General features: G+C 50.7%; 1 protein-coding gene across 9 annotated transcripts in view; it reads left to right on the top strand.

Annotated features, from left to right (window-relative positions):
* UBR4 (ubiquitin protein ligase E3 component n-recognin 4) overlaps positions 1 to 15,037 on the top strand; it is a 131,875-nt gene that overhangs the window by 103,185 nt on the left and 13,653 nt on the right. For 8 of the 9 annotated variants that reach the window (XM_043573902.1, XM_043573903.1, XM_043573899.1 and 5 more), the window contains 11 exons: positions 2,257 to 2,378; positions 3,289 to 3,486; positions 4,201 to 4,281; positions 6,421 to 6,508; positions 6,997 to 7,124; positions 8,134 to 8,241; positions 8,736 to 8,855; positions 9,598 to 9,788; positions 10,211 to 10,384; positions 10,759 to 10,858; positions 14,481 to 14,699. In XM_043573902.1, coding sequence (XP_043429837.1) covers positions 2,257 to 2,378; positions 3,289 to 3,486; positions 4,201 to 4,281; positions 6,421 to 6,508; positions 6,997 to 7,124; positions 8,134 to 8,241; positions 8,736 to 8,855; positions 9,598 to 9,788; positions 10,211 to 10,384; positions 10,759 to 10,858; positions 14,481 to 14,699 — 1,529 coding nt within the window. The remainder of the gene's footprint in view (positions 1 to 2,256; positions 2,379 to 3,288; positions 3,487 to 4,200; positions 4,282 to 6,420; positions 6,509 to 6,996; positions 7,125 to 8,133; positions 8,242 to 8,735; positions 8,856 to 9,597; positions 9,789 to 10,210; positions 10,385 to 10,758; positions 10,859 to 14,480; positions 14,700 to 15,037) is intronic. The other variant, XM_043573896.1, reaches the window with a different exon arrangement.

Below are 15,037 nucleotides of genomic sequence, written 5' to 3'. Positions count from 1 at the left end.
CTCTCCACGCTCAAGGAAAGAGGGGAAGAAGTTCTGGTGCTTGGAGCTGTACAATTCCAGAGCTGGGCTCAGTCCGTTCGGACTTTTTATATTAAGTTCACAGAAGGGAGTCACGTGTTCTCGGATTGGTGTCTTTCGCTGGTTCTGGCACGTTCTCAGCCATCGTTTCCTCCGTTGACTTTGCTACAGTCTCTCCCTCATTCTTGTGGAACCCACAGTCTCTCATCCATCTCTGCCTCTCTGTCATGGGGTCCATCTCACCATCTCTCTGTGCTGATTCTGGAGGATCTCTTTGGTTCTTTCGTTTAGTTCATTTGTTTTTTCTTCGCTGAGTTAGCTCTTTCATCTATTTGTTGAGTCCTTGTGCTTCTCTACAGATTTTATAGTCTCTTCTTTTTTTTACTCACGCTCCCCCCCTTTTTTAAAAGTTTTCAAACGTAGCAGACGTTTCTGTGTCTGTTAATTCTAAGATTTGAAGTGTATTGATCTGATTCTGCTCTATGTTATTCCAGCTCTTTAAATCTTAGCTCTAAGCTCTTGCCTTAAATCTTTTTGTATTTCATGATTTTTTTACTGTGAGCTCACATTTTGGAGGTTTTCTGTGGGAATTCTTTTTTTTTTTTTTTAATTGTTAGAGAACGCACACATGCACGAGTGAGGAGGGGCAGAGAGAGAGAGAGAGAGAGGGAGAGAGAGAATCTCAAGTAGGCTCCATGCTTAGCACGGAGCCTGACGGGCTCGATCTCATGACCCTGGGATCATGACATGAGCCAAAATCAAGAGTTGGCTGCCCAACTGCCAGAGCCACCCAGGCGCCCCAATCTGTGGGAATTCTTTAGGACCCAAGTCAAATACGGGTTTCTGTAATGAGGATTTATAACTGCTTCTGCGAGGCATCTGGGGACACTGCATCATGGGGCTGTCTTCAAACCAAGTTTTTCAGGTTTTTCAGACCTCTTCGGTAGTGTGAATTTTGAGCCACAAACCCCTATGAGGGGCAGCCTGTTATAGGTTCTCTCAAGGGAGATCCTGCCCCCCTCTACTCAGTGCCAGATTGTAAGGGAAGACAATTTTATTTCAATGACTTGCCTAGGGGAAAGGTAGAGTTACTTCTCGTTGACCCTTATGCAATGGGTGTAGGTAGCTCTTTGGGGACACCAGACTTTTATGTGGGTCGGGGAGGGGTTCCCACTAGATTGTCCACCTTGGCAGACCTGGGCCTTTGTGTCTGGCTCCCAAATCCTGGCAGGTTGTGGAAGCCAAAGCTCAAGGCAGACACCAGCTTCAGAGTTTTGCTAACCTCCCTAGGTTCCTGATTTCTCTTAGTTTTTGGTTTTTGATTCATCTTTGCTAGTGTGGCAGTTCACTGATAAATGTTTTCAGGATTTTACATTACCTCCAAGTGGTGAGAAGCGGGGGTAGGTCAGGGAGTGGAGTCTGCCATATTGCCAGATGTAGAGGCCCTCCTTCTGATGCATTTTCATCATGCCGTGCTGAGCTGGTTTGTGACCTTGCCAGTTGGACCCTTTTTGAAGCATATTTCTTCCTTTTCCTGTGACTTGAAGTCGTCTGTCTGGCTTGTAGAAGGCCATCCACCTGATCTTTCAGACCAAAGCTTAAAGTTATACCTTCCCTGGAATTTGCCTGGAATACAGTTAGGATTACTATTTGACATTTTTTTTTTTTAATTTTTTTTTTTCAACGTTTATTTATTTTTGGGACAGAGAGAGACAGAGCATGAATGGGGGAGGGGCAGAGAGAGAGGGAGACACAGAATCGGAAGCAGGCTCCAGGCTCTGAGCCATCAGCCCAGAGCCTGACGCGGGGCTCGAACTCACGGACCGCAAGATCGTGACCTGGCTGAAGTCGGACGCTTAACCGACTGCGCCACCCAGGCGCCCCAACTATTTGACATTTTTGAGTACCTGTTTTGGGCAAGAGGACATTAGTTGAATGACGCATAGTTCCTCTCCTTAAGGAGGTTATAATTCTGAGAGGAAGCAAGACGTGTACACAGCCGATCCGGAAGCGCTGTGTTGACTTGGGTGCTGGGACTTTCAAATGCAGCGCGGTCTGAGCCTCGAAATCAGTCCGCCTCAGGTTTCCAGTTGTAGCATCAATGCTGTCACGTAGTGCGTTTAAAAATGCACCAGGAAGAAGGAACCTGTTGGTGACTGTACTTCATGGAAAGTTTCATGGTGGTTTTTACGTGCGAAGCTGTCTCCTAACTGACGTGGCCACTTTGATTTCTGGCAGGTACAGAATCAGAAACCAAGGCTTTCATGGCTGTGTGCATCGAGACAGCCAAGCGCTACAACCTGGACGACTACCGGACCCCCGTCTTCATCTTTGAGAGGCTCTGCAGCATCATTTATCCCGTAAGCAGGGCGTCTTCCCCTGCCTCTCGGGGTGTCCGTGCCACCATCCCACCGCTAAGCCTCTTGGTCATGGGCAGTCTCGCCAGCTGGGGGCAGTTGAGCCACATTTTAGAAAGCTCCACTGACAACACAGAAGCAGTCTCATGGTTCTCCTGCTCCTGATGGTGGGAAATCAGATGACCTTCCTTGGTCTTATTTCCTAGATTGAAGGTCTGGATCAGTCTTCTCAAGAACCGGGTCTGACCTCCCATTGCCCAAATCCTGTTGCTTACCAGTTCAGTATGCTGTGAAAGAAACAATGTTGAGCCAGAGCAAGAAGAAATGCTTGCTCTCTTCCCTGTTTTCAGGCCCATGTTTTTGTGCACACACACCTGAGTGCGTGTTTCCCTAGCCTAGCTGTCTGAGAGCATGATATGGTCCAGGGACCCCATGATATGGTCCAGGGACCCCACCAGTATCATCAGTTAACGGTGAGAGGTCTTTGGGGTGGGCGCACCTGAGTGTTAGGTAATAGACCCTCCTCTTGACTCGGGGGTTCTCAGTGGCAGAGTCATCCAGCTCCAGATTGGTTAGTGTCACTTGAGGTGAGCAGGACGAGGAAGCCCCTCCCCTTGTTTCAATAACACAGCTTCCGTATGTTGCCTGTGTGCTTATTTTGGTAGACTTTCTGTCCTCCACCCTTGAGTTTCAGAGGAGATGGCTGACAGTGAAGGCTCTTTGAAGTATATTTGGAATCACCTCTGTGTTTCTTGTCGCTTATGTCTTAAAATGTGTAAGGGGCTGGATGAGCTTTCCCCAGAGTGTCCGTGGAGCCAGGTGGCATGTTCTAAATCTGAAAGTGCCTCTGCCGACCCTCTTAGAGTATCTTTATGCCATCCCTGCTGATGGCGTCCTTGTCTCTGTCCTTTAGGAGGAGAATGAAGTCACTGAATTCTTTGTGACTCTGGAGAAGGACCCTCAACAAGAAGACTTCCTACAGGGCAGGATGCCCGGAAACCCATATAGCAGCAATGAGCCAGGCATTGGGCCACTTATGAGGGATATAAAGAACAAGATTTGCCAGGACTGTGACTTGGTGGCTCTCCTGGAGGACGACAGCGGGATGGAGGTAACGAGCTTAGGACATTGCTACCCTGGTGAAGAGCGCGGGCTGGGGTCACATCCGGGTTCCTCCCTACTTAGTAGCTGGTTAGCCTTGGGCAGGTAGCTTGCTCCGGCTTCCTCATCTATAAATGGGGCCAGTGATTCCCACCTGCCTGCCTTACCTGGTGTTAAGGTTAATTACCTGTCCGGGGCTCTGTCCGATGTCTGGCATGGAGGAAGCGAATGGTTTGTGGCTATCGCTCGTCACCAAGTAGGATTCTGTTGTTCCCGATGCTCTGGCAGAGATTTCCCGGGGATTCCAAGTTAATTAAGTTCCTAAATACTGGCACGGTGGCCCCTGTGCAGATTTCTGGCCCTGTGTCCGATGCCTCCTGGCAGGCAGCCTCCAGGGTCCGGCCTTCTCATCTGAGGGGCGAAAAGCTTGTTGGGTAAGATGGAATAATTGCTTTTTCTGGCAAAACCTGAAAGGGAATCCTCAGCAGGGGTTTTTAACCTGGAGTCCATGGTTTGGGTTAAGGGTGTTTGTAGCTTCTGCAGTTGCGTCCCACGTTCTGTGTGTTGTGCACACACGTGCCGTTTTTTTAGAGAGGGAGAGTCTGTAGATCCAGGACGCAAAACCGATGAGTTATGAACCACTGCCGTGAAGTGCCCTTTGTTCTTGAAACGCACTCGCCTTGTAATTATTTGGAACAATAGCCTCATCTTCTCTTCTATCCAGCTTCTAGTGAACAATAAGATCATTAGTTTGGATCTTCCTGTGGCCGAGGTTTACAAGAAGGTCTGGTGCACCACAAATGAGGTACGCGGCTTGTTTTCTTGCTTGGAGGTGGGGTTTCACTTTCCTGACTTGTGCAGACTGGTACCGGGAGGAGCCGCTCATCGTCACTTACCTCGCTGTAAATAGCGCTCACACGGCCGTGCCTCCCTGTTCGTGGTTGTGGAGAAAACCAGTCGTCCTCCTGTTGAGGCCTCTGGCCAGAGGTGGAAGAGCTTCAGGAGAGGATGGGCGTTCTTGGCCATGCAGCCGGCGAGGCAGCGCCAGAGGAGGCGTGCGGTGGGGAGTGTGCGCTGTCTCGTAACGCTCTGTGTGCGGCACCTCTGGACCGAGACGAAGCCTCTGCTTTCAGGGGCCTGCCCGCTCGGAGCATGGCCGCTGGCGCTGCCAAGGCGCGAGTGTGATTTCTGTGTTACTGGAGGGGAGACTGGGGTGCAAACAGCAGTTGTCCTTGAGGGGGGGAGACGGAAGGAAAGGAGGCCTGGCGCTCTGGTCCTTGGGCCACCTCGGTGCTACTCGACCTCTCCTGAGAGTCTCAGATAATCCGCTTCCTCCTCCCTCCTCTTCTGCTCACCTCTCTCCCCTGTCCCTTCTTTTCCTCCTCCTCCGTTTCTTTCCCTTTCCTTCCCGTCTTCATTAGGGAGACCTTCTAGTAAGCGAATCAAGGAAGTAATTGGAGTACAGCAAACTAGTTGCCCGTGAAGCACAGTGAACTCCTCTGGATTTAGGCCCAGATGTTTCTGGAGAGCTTCAGATGCTAAATTGGTAGTGTTGGCTAGTACATCTTGGCCTTCATTCTGTCACATGTTTTCGCTTCTCTCCTTTCTGTTCTGTGCCGGGAATCCTGGTCCGTGGGTACTGCTGCCCGTTGGCAGAGGGTCACACGGGAGATTGCCCCCCTTCAGCGCATCCCGTCGTTGGCACTTGAGCGTCAGAACAGAATGATACAGATTTAATCCGTGAGGCACACAAAAATTAAGATCAGGCTTCTGTGGCTGCCCTTGTAAATGGTGGTTTGGAATCCAAAGAGCATACACGGGCGTCTCCGCTTTTGAACCATGAGGCAGGATAGAGAGGAGGATCACTTGCCCTTCACAGTAGTGCCCGGCCCACTGAGGGCTTCTTCTGACAAAGTGCAGGCACCTTTTTTAACTCTACGCTCATTTTCCCTGATAAACAGCCTGTCTCCTTAGCTACTGACTAGAGCCTGTTCTGTTTCCTAGGTCTCTTTCTGTTTCTGCCCTTGTTCTCTGGCCATTCTCTTTCTTAGTTCCCACTGGGCTTCCGTAGCTGGGAACACTTCTGCAACTGGCCTTTCTGGAAAGTTCTGTCCCATGAGGGTTTCTTGTCCTGAAGCTGAGCACGGGCTTAGAGGCAAGCAGTACTGTGGTGCTGGCTCGTCACCTTCATTTCGTGCAGTGTGACTTCAGAACCCTGTTTCTTCTGTCCGAAATGAGAATAATGTCCATGGTAGAATGCCTAACTTAGTACCCGGTATATAGTGACCTCTCACAATCCTCCAATTTAGTAAAGTGCTCTAATCTTCTAATTTGCAAAAGACTTACTTTTAATCATTCCATCAGGTTAGAGGTTTTAACTTGAGTAACTTTGGAAGAATCCTTTTCTTGCTGTATTTATGTGAAGACCTCAGGATTGGCTTATGCTCTTGCTTTTGATTCCAGAGTCTTGAATCAAAGCTCTTTGATCTCACTGATCTCGTCTTACTTGTCCGGATTCTTTGAGTAGTGGTTCCCATTGGTTAGAGTTTGTGCTCCTGAAGGAAGCACAGCTGGGAATTAGCTGTGCTTGTTATTGGATAACTTTGAAAAAGCTGCTTAACCTAGTTTAAGAGGCTATCTGAAGTGCTTGATTAGCACAGAACTTAGCACAGAGGAAAGCATCGGTAGATGATAGCGATTATGGTTGTTACATACGATTTCGAAGCAATTAAATGAGATTGTGGTTATGAAAGGCTCACACAACTTGTCTGTGGTAGACACTACATGAAATAAACCTCCTTTCCCCGATGTAAGTTGCAGTGCACGTGGATTCCAGATGTTGTGATTAGGACCTTGTAGAGAAACGGGAGCGAGGCCAGGTGTTGAGTCCCTTTCATTTCCTGGACCTGTTTACAAGCACCTTTCTCCTCATGTCTCTGCTCAGGGAGAGCCCATGAGGATCGTTTACCGCATGCGGGGACTGTTGGGTGATGCCACCGAGGAGTTTATCGAGTCCTTGGACTCCACCACAGGTAGGCCCTTCCCACAGACACTGGTACACATTGCATTAGAGGTCTGGGGCCAGTGAGTGGGTCACATCCTGGGATTTACGGGTGTTCTGGACACACTCCCCTGTACCTCTGATCAGAATTGACGGGAGATTACTTCCCCAACTGAGAAAGAGTACACGTATCTATGGCCCAGTTCACACACCTCAGGGGTTTTAAAACAAGGCCAAACAAAACTTGGGAAATAAAGTGCAGTTGGCAACAAACTTGAGTTCAGATTGATTTTTAGCTTAGTTCCTCCCCTGCCCCCGATGGTGGTGGTGGTGCTTGTGTAAATAATTTTAATTGGCTTCAGTCTCATAGTTTCATATCCAGTATTGACCCCTTTCGTTGCTATGCTTTTGTCGGAGGTAAGAGAAAGGGCACTGGCTGTCAGCCTGGAAGGGGATTATCTGTTTTATTTCCATCTGTATCTTTCCCTCCATTTCCGCTTGGCCTCCCTCCTCCCTCAGATGAAGAAGAAGATGAAGAAGAAGTGTATAAGATGGCTGGTGTCATGGCACAGTGTGGGGGCCTGGAGTGCATGCTCAACAGACTAGCAGGGATCAAAGACTTCAAGCAGGGACGCCACCTTCTAACTGTGAGTCGGGGCGGCAAGGTGGGACCGGTCCATTGTTTTGAGAGAGGCCCCTGTGGAGGGAAGCTTGCAGCCACTGTGCCGGCACGCGTAACCCTAGAGGGCGGCTTGGTGCCCTGGGCCAGTGCAAGCCAGTGGAGGGCCTGGCAGCTTCCCCGAGCTCTTGATTCTGGAAACTCCCCACTCCCCTGCTTCTTGGCTGTCCCCGAAGCCGCAGCGGTGATGGCAGCCTCCTGCTGTGTCTTCTTTAGCCACCGGTGGAACCAGTGCCTGTCTTTCCCTACAAAACTGCACTCGAGTCAATTACTCTTATTCTTGCTTTTTAAATTGATTTCATAGGGTAACCCTTTCCGGCTTTTTTGTAGGATTTGGTTCGGGAGTTCATCCAACCATCTCCTGAGGAGTAGAGGATCACAAATATTACTCTATTTATTATTTTCAGCTGCAAAGGAGATGAGAACGCATATTACAGTATTTGTGTTCTACGTGACCTATGTGGAGAATTAGAATTGAAAAAGCAACTAAAAGTAATTAAAGTTTTAAAAATGTAAAAAACAAGCCATTTATGTCTTAATAAAAGAAGAAAACCCACCTGTGTCTTAAGGAAAACTAAATAAACGACCTACATGGTTCTGAGTTCCCACGGGCCATGAGTTTTGGGATCTTTCTGGTTAGTATTTGTTAGATTCGGAGTTACAACCGGAATTTCCCTAAGACAACAGGGAATTCTACTAGGAATTGGTGTCATTGCCATTTTAAGAGATGGTAGAGATATGCTGAGGCCACGTGACCTACTGCTGGAGAACATTGCTATTCAAAATGCCAACCTGATCTGAGATCTTCCCCGCCTTGCCATGTCCCCTCAGGAAGCACTTTTCCTTACTGTTCCCTGTACTTCAGGAAGAGTACTTGCTGATTGTACATGACTGCTCTCAAACATTTCTGTCTTGTTCGTCCCCACATCTTACACTCTCAGATAGCCTCACAGGTTTTGACTGGCTTTTCTTGTCAGGTGCTCCTGAAATTGTTCAGTTACTGTGTGAAGGTGAAAGTCAACCGGCAGCAGCTGGTCAAGCTGGAAATGAACACCTTGAATGTCATGCTGGGTACCCTAAACCTGGTAAGGGGTATGGGCTGCAGAAGACAGAGTGGGCCTCAGAAGTCCTGGGTCGGGGAAGGAGCATCCGGGCTCAGATGAGAAGGGTTTGTGGCCTTTTCAAACTCTTCATCTGTCTGGCTGACTGGCCTGAGGCACGGATCATTCAAACCGTCCCTTGTCCTGCTGGCTCACCCCTGTGCTGCTGCCATGACACGTGAGAACTTCCTTGTCTGTTTCCTGAATCCAGAGACAAGAGGAAGTTTATAAAACAGTCCAGACTACATACCCTAGAAAAGTAATGCCCTTGTCCTCGGGGCAGCCAAGATAGACATCTGGAATATCACAATTTCATTGTGTGCACAAACATCCACTTGCTTGTCCCCCTCCCCCCCGCCCCCCGCCCTCACGCACTGATATCTGGGAAGTAAGGCCATGAAGGCATTGGTGAGCAGCAGATCCCATCAGCACTAGTGGTTGTGGTGTTATCCCCAGACTGACTGGGTCTCCTCCTACAGGCCCTGGTAGCTGAGCAAGAAAGCAAGGACAGTGGCGGTGCGGCGGTGGCCGAGCAGGTGCTTAGTATCATGGAGATCATTCTGGATGAATCCAATGCTGAGCCCCTGAGTGAGGACAAGGTGCGTGGGGCCAGTCTGTCCATCTGCAGACGCTGGGAGCATATGCGGTCTCATGACCAGCAGCAGGCTTGTTTGCGTCTAGCTGTGTCCAAAAGTGGTTGAACCTGCTCAGGTCATAGAAATCACAAAGCAGTGGTGACATGATGGCATTGAAGCCTGAAATGTGCGGATTTGGAGGAAACGAAGCTGCTGAGGGTATTCGTTCACTCAGAAGCTCTCATTAATGGAATCCTAGCATGTTCCAGCTCATAGACAAGGGCCTTAGCCCAGCCCCTCATTGCCCAGTTGAGGGAACTCCAAGCGCGGAGAAGCTAAGTGAGCTATTCCGTGTTATGTATTTGGCTGCTGGCAGAATCAGGCCGAGAACCCAGGTGTCCCAAGTCCCAGTTCAGCTTCTCTCTGTTGTGCCCTTGCCTTTCCCCATCCCTTTTGGTACTCATGTTTCCCCCATCCCTATTGGTACTCATGCTTTGGCTAGAGGTGGGACCAAGTGAGCAGCAGGCAGCCTGCGTTCCCTCGGGGGAGGGGAGATTGTGTTAGCGTTTTCGACCATGTGAGACTATTAATAGAGCCGCACAGAAACTTAGAAACTAGTATCAAGTGAAAACTCATACCCAGGAAGCGCCAAGACGGCTTTTCTAGTGCTGCTTCTGAGGGAAGTGGGTGACCTCTGGGGTTCAGATGTTGGCTGACCGAAGTCCTGACCCTGTTACCGGACCCTCCGTCCTCCTTCCCGCTGCAGGGCAACCTCCTCCTGACAGGCGACAAGGATCAGCTTGTGATGCTCTTGGACCAGATCAACAGCACCTTTGTTCGCTCCAACCCTAGCGTGCTCCAAGGTCTGCTTCGCATCATCCCATACCTGTCCTTCGGCGAGGTGGAGAAGATGCAGATCTTGGTGGAGCGCTTCAAGCCGTACTGCAGCTTTGACAAGTACGTGCTCGCATCTCGGCTACGGGAGGGTCCTCCCAATGCCCGGGCTCGTCCTGTGGCCTAGGGAAGACTCGTCTGAAGTTCTGTTAGGGTCGCGCACGCCTGTCTGGCCTTTAAGGGGTCCATCGTAACTGGGGGCTCAGCGTACTGTTTAGTTGGCTAGGCAGAGACGGTAAAGAGGCTGGCGAGATGGGGCAGGGGTGTGACGGGAGGGAGAGAGTCACGGGTGCAAAAAGCGTGAAGACGCGAGAGAGCGTTGGGAGTGTGCGGCACACGGCGGGAAACGGGGAGTGGCGGGAACCGGATCGGCATCCTCGTGTCGTACTTGACCCCGTACACTGTTGAAGGTCGTCAACCGAGGGAGCGCCACGGTGCACGTTTGTTGTTCCCTTCACCCCCTGAGGCTCTGCTCTCTCCTGCAGGTACGATGAAGACCACAGTGGCGACGATAAAGTCTTCCTGGACTGCTTCTGCAAGATCGCAGCCGGCATCAAGAGCAGCAGCAACGGGCATCAGCTGAAGGACCTGATTCTCCAGAAGGGAATCACCCAGAGTGCGCTGGACTATATGCAGAAACACATTCCCAGTGCCAAGAAGTAAGAATCGGCTCTGTCAAAGCGACTGTTTTCCTTCCCTCTTCTGGGTCCTTTTCTCCTTCATCGTTGTGGCTGAAAGCTTCATGTATTCCCCCTTGGCCCTCCTCGGAGTCTCCCTCCTCTTTTGGAAACCCTCAGGGTGACCACTCCGCCACCGCACAGCCCTTCGGGGCTGGGGAACAGGTGGCAGCTTGTTGCTTTCTATTTGGAATAGTGCTTTTTGTCTGGCTGCCCGGCCGAGCTAGGTGATCCTCTGTGATTGTTGATGGCCCCCTTGAAGGGTCACAGGTAAACAAGCCAGAACAGGTCAACAGCTGGTTTCCAGATAGGTTTTGCCCCTCTGGCCTGCTCATCTGCCTTCTTTTCCTTTGCAGTCTGGATGCTGACATCTGGAAAAAGTTCTTATCTCGCCCAGCCCTGCCATTTATCTTGAGGCTTCTTCGGGGGCTGGCTGTGCAGCACCCTGCCACCCAGGTGAGTGAATGGCCAGCATGCTACTTAATTCTGGAGGCAGGGCGTGTACGGTGCCTTCACCTCTTCTCATCTGCCGTGACTGCCTCGATTAGCCTCAGGGTGTGACTTCTCCTAGCACGGAAGAGCCCCAGAGTATGGGGGACTTGGAGGTTATCTCGTTCAGCTCTGTGTGTGTGGAGAGGCGTAAGGTCTACTTGTGCTCTCCCCATTCGACTCCTTCTTACGTGGGGCTTTATTTTCTCGGGGGTCAGCGGAGCAGCAACCGGACGGAGGGTGTGGCTGGCCAGAGTTTAAAACAGTTTAATTTCTGGCTTTAGTCGTTTCGGTCTCTAGGGACATTTATAGTACCATCGTCGCTGTTTTCTGTCCTGGTTCAGACAGCTAGAAACTTCATTCTCAGAGAAACCCACCATTCCAGTCTGCTGCTCATCCTTGATCTGTCCCCCCTGGGCTGGAATACCCGTTACCCCTCACAAATCCTGACTGGCCCAGACAGGTGGCCAGGCTGGAATTTTTCTAAATCAAGCTCTTCATTTTGAGGTAATTGTAGGTTTACGTGCAGTTATTAAATAATACAGAGAAATGCTACATACCCATTTCTCGATGGTAACCTTTTACAAAACCACATTGAGTATCACAATCAGGATATTGACATTGATGGAGTCAGGATCCAGGGGAGGTTTGTCATCACAGGGATCCCTCTTGTTGCCCTTTGGGAGCTCTGTCCACCTCGCCACTAACCACTGGCCACTACTGATCTCTCCGTGGCTGTAGTTTTGTCACTTGCAGAGTGTTCTGTAAATGGCGTCAGACAGCATGTAACCTTTTGGGGTTGGCTTTTTTCACTCCGCATAATCTTCTGGGGGACTCCCAGGTTGTGTGTATTGATAGTCTGTTCCTTTTTATTGCTCGGTGGTGGTCCATGGTGTGTGGGTTCCCCAGGTTGCTTAACCGTTCATCCGTTAAAGAACATCCGGGCTGTTTCCAGTTTGGGGATGTTACAAATAAAACTGCCGTAAACATTCACATGCAGTTGTTTTGTGCGTGAGTAGAACTCTTCATTCCTCTGGGATAAACGCCTAGGCATACACTTGCTGGGTACATAGCTGCATATTTAGTTTCAGTAGAAACTGCTGAGCTGTTTTCTAGAGTGCTGCACCCTTTTACATTCCCACCGGCAGTGCCTGAATGATCTTCCTCTGCATCCTTCTCACCACCCGGTGGTGACACTGGCTTTTAGTTGAGCCCCTCTGACAGGTGGACGGTGATAAGCTCCCTGTGATTTCAGTTTGCGCTTCCCTGATGGTTAGTGGTGCTGTGCGTCTTTCCATGTGCTTCATCTGCGTGGCTTCAGCAGCCTGTCTGCTCGTATCTTTTGCCCATCTTTTAATTGGATGTTTTTAGTGTTGAGTTTTGAGCGTCCTCAAGGGCTGGGTTTTCCCGTGTATAGTGTTCTGCATTGAATGTCATTCCACGCTCTCATTTGGTGATCTGTCCTCGTAGCTCATCCCAAAAGTAGGGTAGCTTGGCTACAGGAGAGATTCTTCCCTGTGTCTCACCCCGGTCTCAGTGGTTTCAGACTTTTGTTCAGTTCATTAGAGATGGTCATAATTAGCACATCTTTGTGGAGGTCTTTCTTCTTACAAAGGAGTCTTCACGTATATTGGTTTCTCTGTTCCTATAACGTGTGTCTTCTATGTGGGTGAACCCAGGAGTGTGGCTGTGATGTGGCCAAGCTCAGGTCAGGTGGTTTCCAGGCTTCTTTGTAGTTACTAAGTCGAATTACTTTCTTTAGACTAAGGCTTAATCTAGTTAGGAACGTGGCGTTCACACTTGGGGCCATTCTCTTCCTAGCAACACATTTTTTAAGCACCTGTTGTGTACCTGTGCTGTGCTAGACCGAGGCGACATTGGTAACCAAGGCGGCCATAACCTGTGCTCTGGGAACTCACTATCTGGTGGAAGATAGAGTCACATTCATGTTGATAGCTGAATAGTGACATAAGTGTAGTGTGAAAGGGGCCAAAGGAAAGAAGATGCTTTTAGAAGAAAGTACGGCACCTGCCGAGGCTTAGAAGCCAAAGGATACTGGAATTGCACAGTGGGGGTGAGGCATGGCGCGAGCTGGTCCCGGTGCAGCATGGGTCCAGGGCGCATTCTCCAAAGAGAGGAGTGTGCGTTTTCTCCTGAGGGCCGTGCCCCCGGCCATGAATTGGCAGGAGAGGAGATGACAGACAGGAGAGACGATTGGCTTTTATCATACTCTAGGTAAGAGGTGATGACAGCTGAGCGGGCGCACCAGGTGGACAGCGGGTGGGTTCAGCAGCCGTCTGGGAGGCAGAGTGAATGGGATTTGGAGGTCAGTTGCCCGTGGCGGGTGAGGAAGCCGGACGAGTCAAGAACTCTGCTGTTTCTGGGTTGGGCGACAGATGAGTGATGGTGTCCTTGAAGGAGGTGAAGAACCCAAGGAGGTTCGAAGTGAGGTGCGACGGGGGCATTATGTCAGGCTACCGCTGTTGTGCGTCTGCTCGCCCGATTAGAGTGTAACCCTCAGAAGGCCGGGTCTTTGTTCCCCTAGCACGTAAAGCACTGCTTCACACATGGATGCATGCACGCAGGCGCACAGCTCACACCCAGCGTGCGGAGGTCGGGGTACCTGTGCAGCAGTTCAGTAGGCAGCCACACCGTGGGCTCAGCATTCAGGAGCACGAGACGTGAGCTGACCTGTAGCTTTGCTGACGGGCCAGTTTGAAGCGTACCTGCTCTGAGGACAGGTTTATGAGCCCGTGGGTGATCCGGGTTGAGTGCTGAGCTTTCATTTCACGTTGCAGGTCGGTTCTGTTGTTTTCCACGTATCATTAAATCCGTACAGTAGCGGTGGACATGGATGCACTTGTGCAGGGGGCGGGGGGCTGTGGGTGGCACGGCGCTCCTCCTCGGCTCACCTGGAGGGCTTTGTCGGGTCAGCCCTGCCTGCGTGTTCTGTCCTTCACCCGTGTTGACAGTGCAGTGTTGTGGTGTGGTAATGCCGGCCTTCTCGAGCACGGGGCTTCTCGGTCATATCTGTTCTCCAGACAAAGTGTCTTCTCATCCCCACTCCCACTCAGAGTCGCACCTCTCATACCCCTATGTTGAGGGAATCCTGGGCTCCCAGGTGTGGTGGACACGGGGCTTCTGGAGGAAGAACCGAACACAGTCGCTATGAATGTCACGGCCTGCTCTGCCCTGTGGTCACTGAGTCCACTACCCAGGCCTCCGCAGGTGCTGCTTCTCTAGGGCATCTTACCCGAGCCCCTTTCTCTCTCCCAGTGCTGGCCACTTTACGTCCAATTATCTCTGACGAAGTTTTAATCCTCACCACAACCCTGACATTATCACCACTTTATAGGCCAATGCACTGGAGCCAAAGAGCATAGTGCCTGGTCAGAGGTCAGCGGCAGGGCCAAACCCTCCTCCATTTGTCAGAATCTTTTGAAGCATGTGTTCGAAAGGTCTGATCGAAACTGAACAGATGACGTGAATTTGCGTGCATTCTGCTGAATTTTCTCAATCTGTCAGCTCCTGGAGAGCATGCTGATTCACGTAATTGGAAGCATACATTTCTCTGGTCTCCACTTGGTAGGTTCTGATCGGAACGGACTCCATCACCAACCTACATAAACTGGAGCAGGTGTCCAGCGATGAGGGCATTGGGACCCTAGCAGAGAACCTGCTGGAGGCATTGCGGGAACACCCTGATGTAAACAAGAAGATCGATGCTGCCCGCAGGGAGACCCGCGCGGAGAAGAAGCGTATGGCCATGGCAATGAGGCAGAAGGCTCTGGGCACCCTGGGCATGACGGTAAAGCCACGTTCTGGGAGTCCCCACGTTCTTGTCCACACTGTTGGGGAAGAGGCAGCCATGCTTCGGGACAGAGCTGGGCTGGTGAGGAGAAGGAGGGAGCTAGGTGCACCTTCCTGACAACCCCTCAGAGGTGTGACTGTTGTCCCACCGCCCGGATGGGGCTCCGAGGTTAAATGACATAACGAGTTCACGGAAACCATGAGAACGGGGATGATCACTCCTGCTCCCAGGGGATTTACTGCTTGCCAGGCACTGTGCTTGTTAGGCACCTTGCTTGTAAGGTTTTATTTAAACCCTTGTGTGACACAGTGAGGCTGCTCTTACCGTACCCTTTC

The sequence above is a fragment of the Prionailurus bengalensis genome, chromosome C1 (genome assembly GCF_016509475.1).
Source record: "Prionailurus bengalensis isolate Pbe53 chromosome C1, Fcat_Pben_1.1_paternal_pri, whole genome shotgun sequence".
Taxonomy (NCBI): Eukaryota; Metazoa; Chordata; class Mammalia; order Carnivora; family Felidae; genus Prionailurus; species Prionailurus bengalensis.
This window is presented reverse-complemented; position numbering and strand designations above follow the sequence as displayed.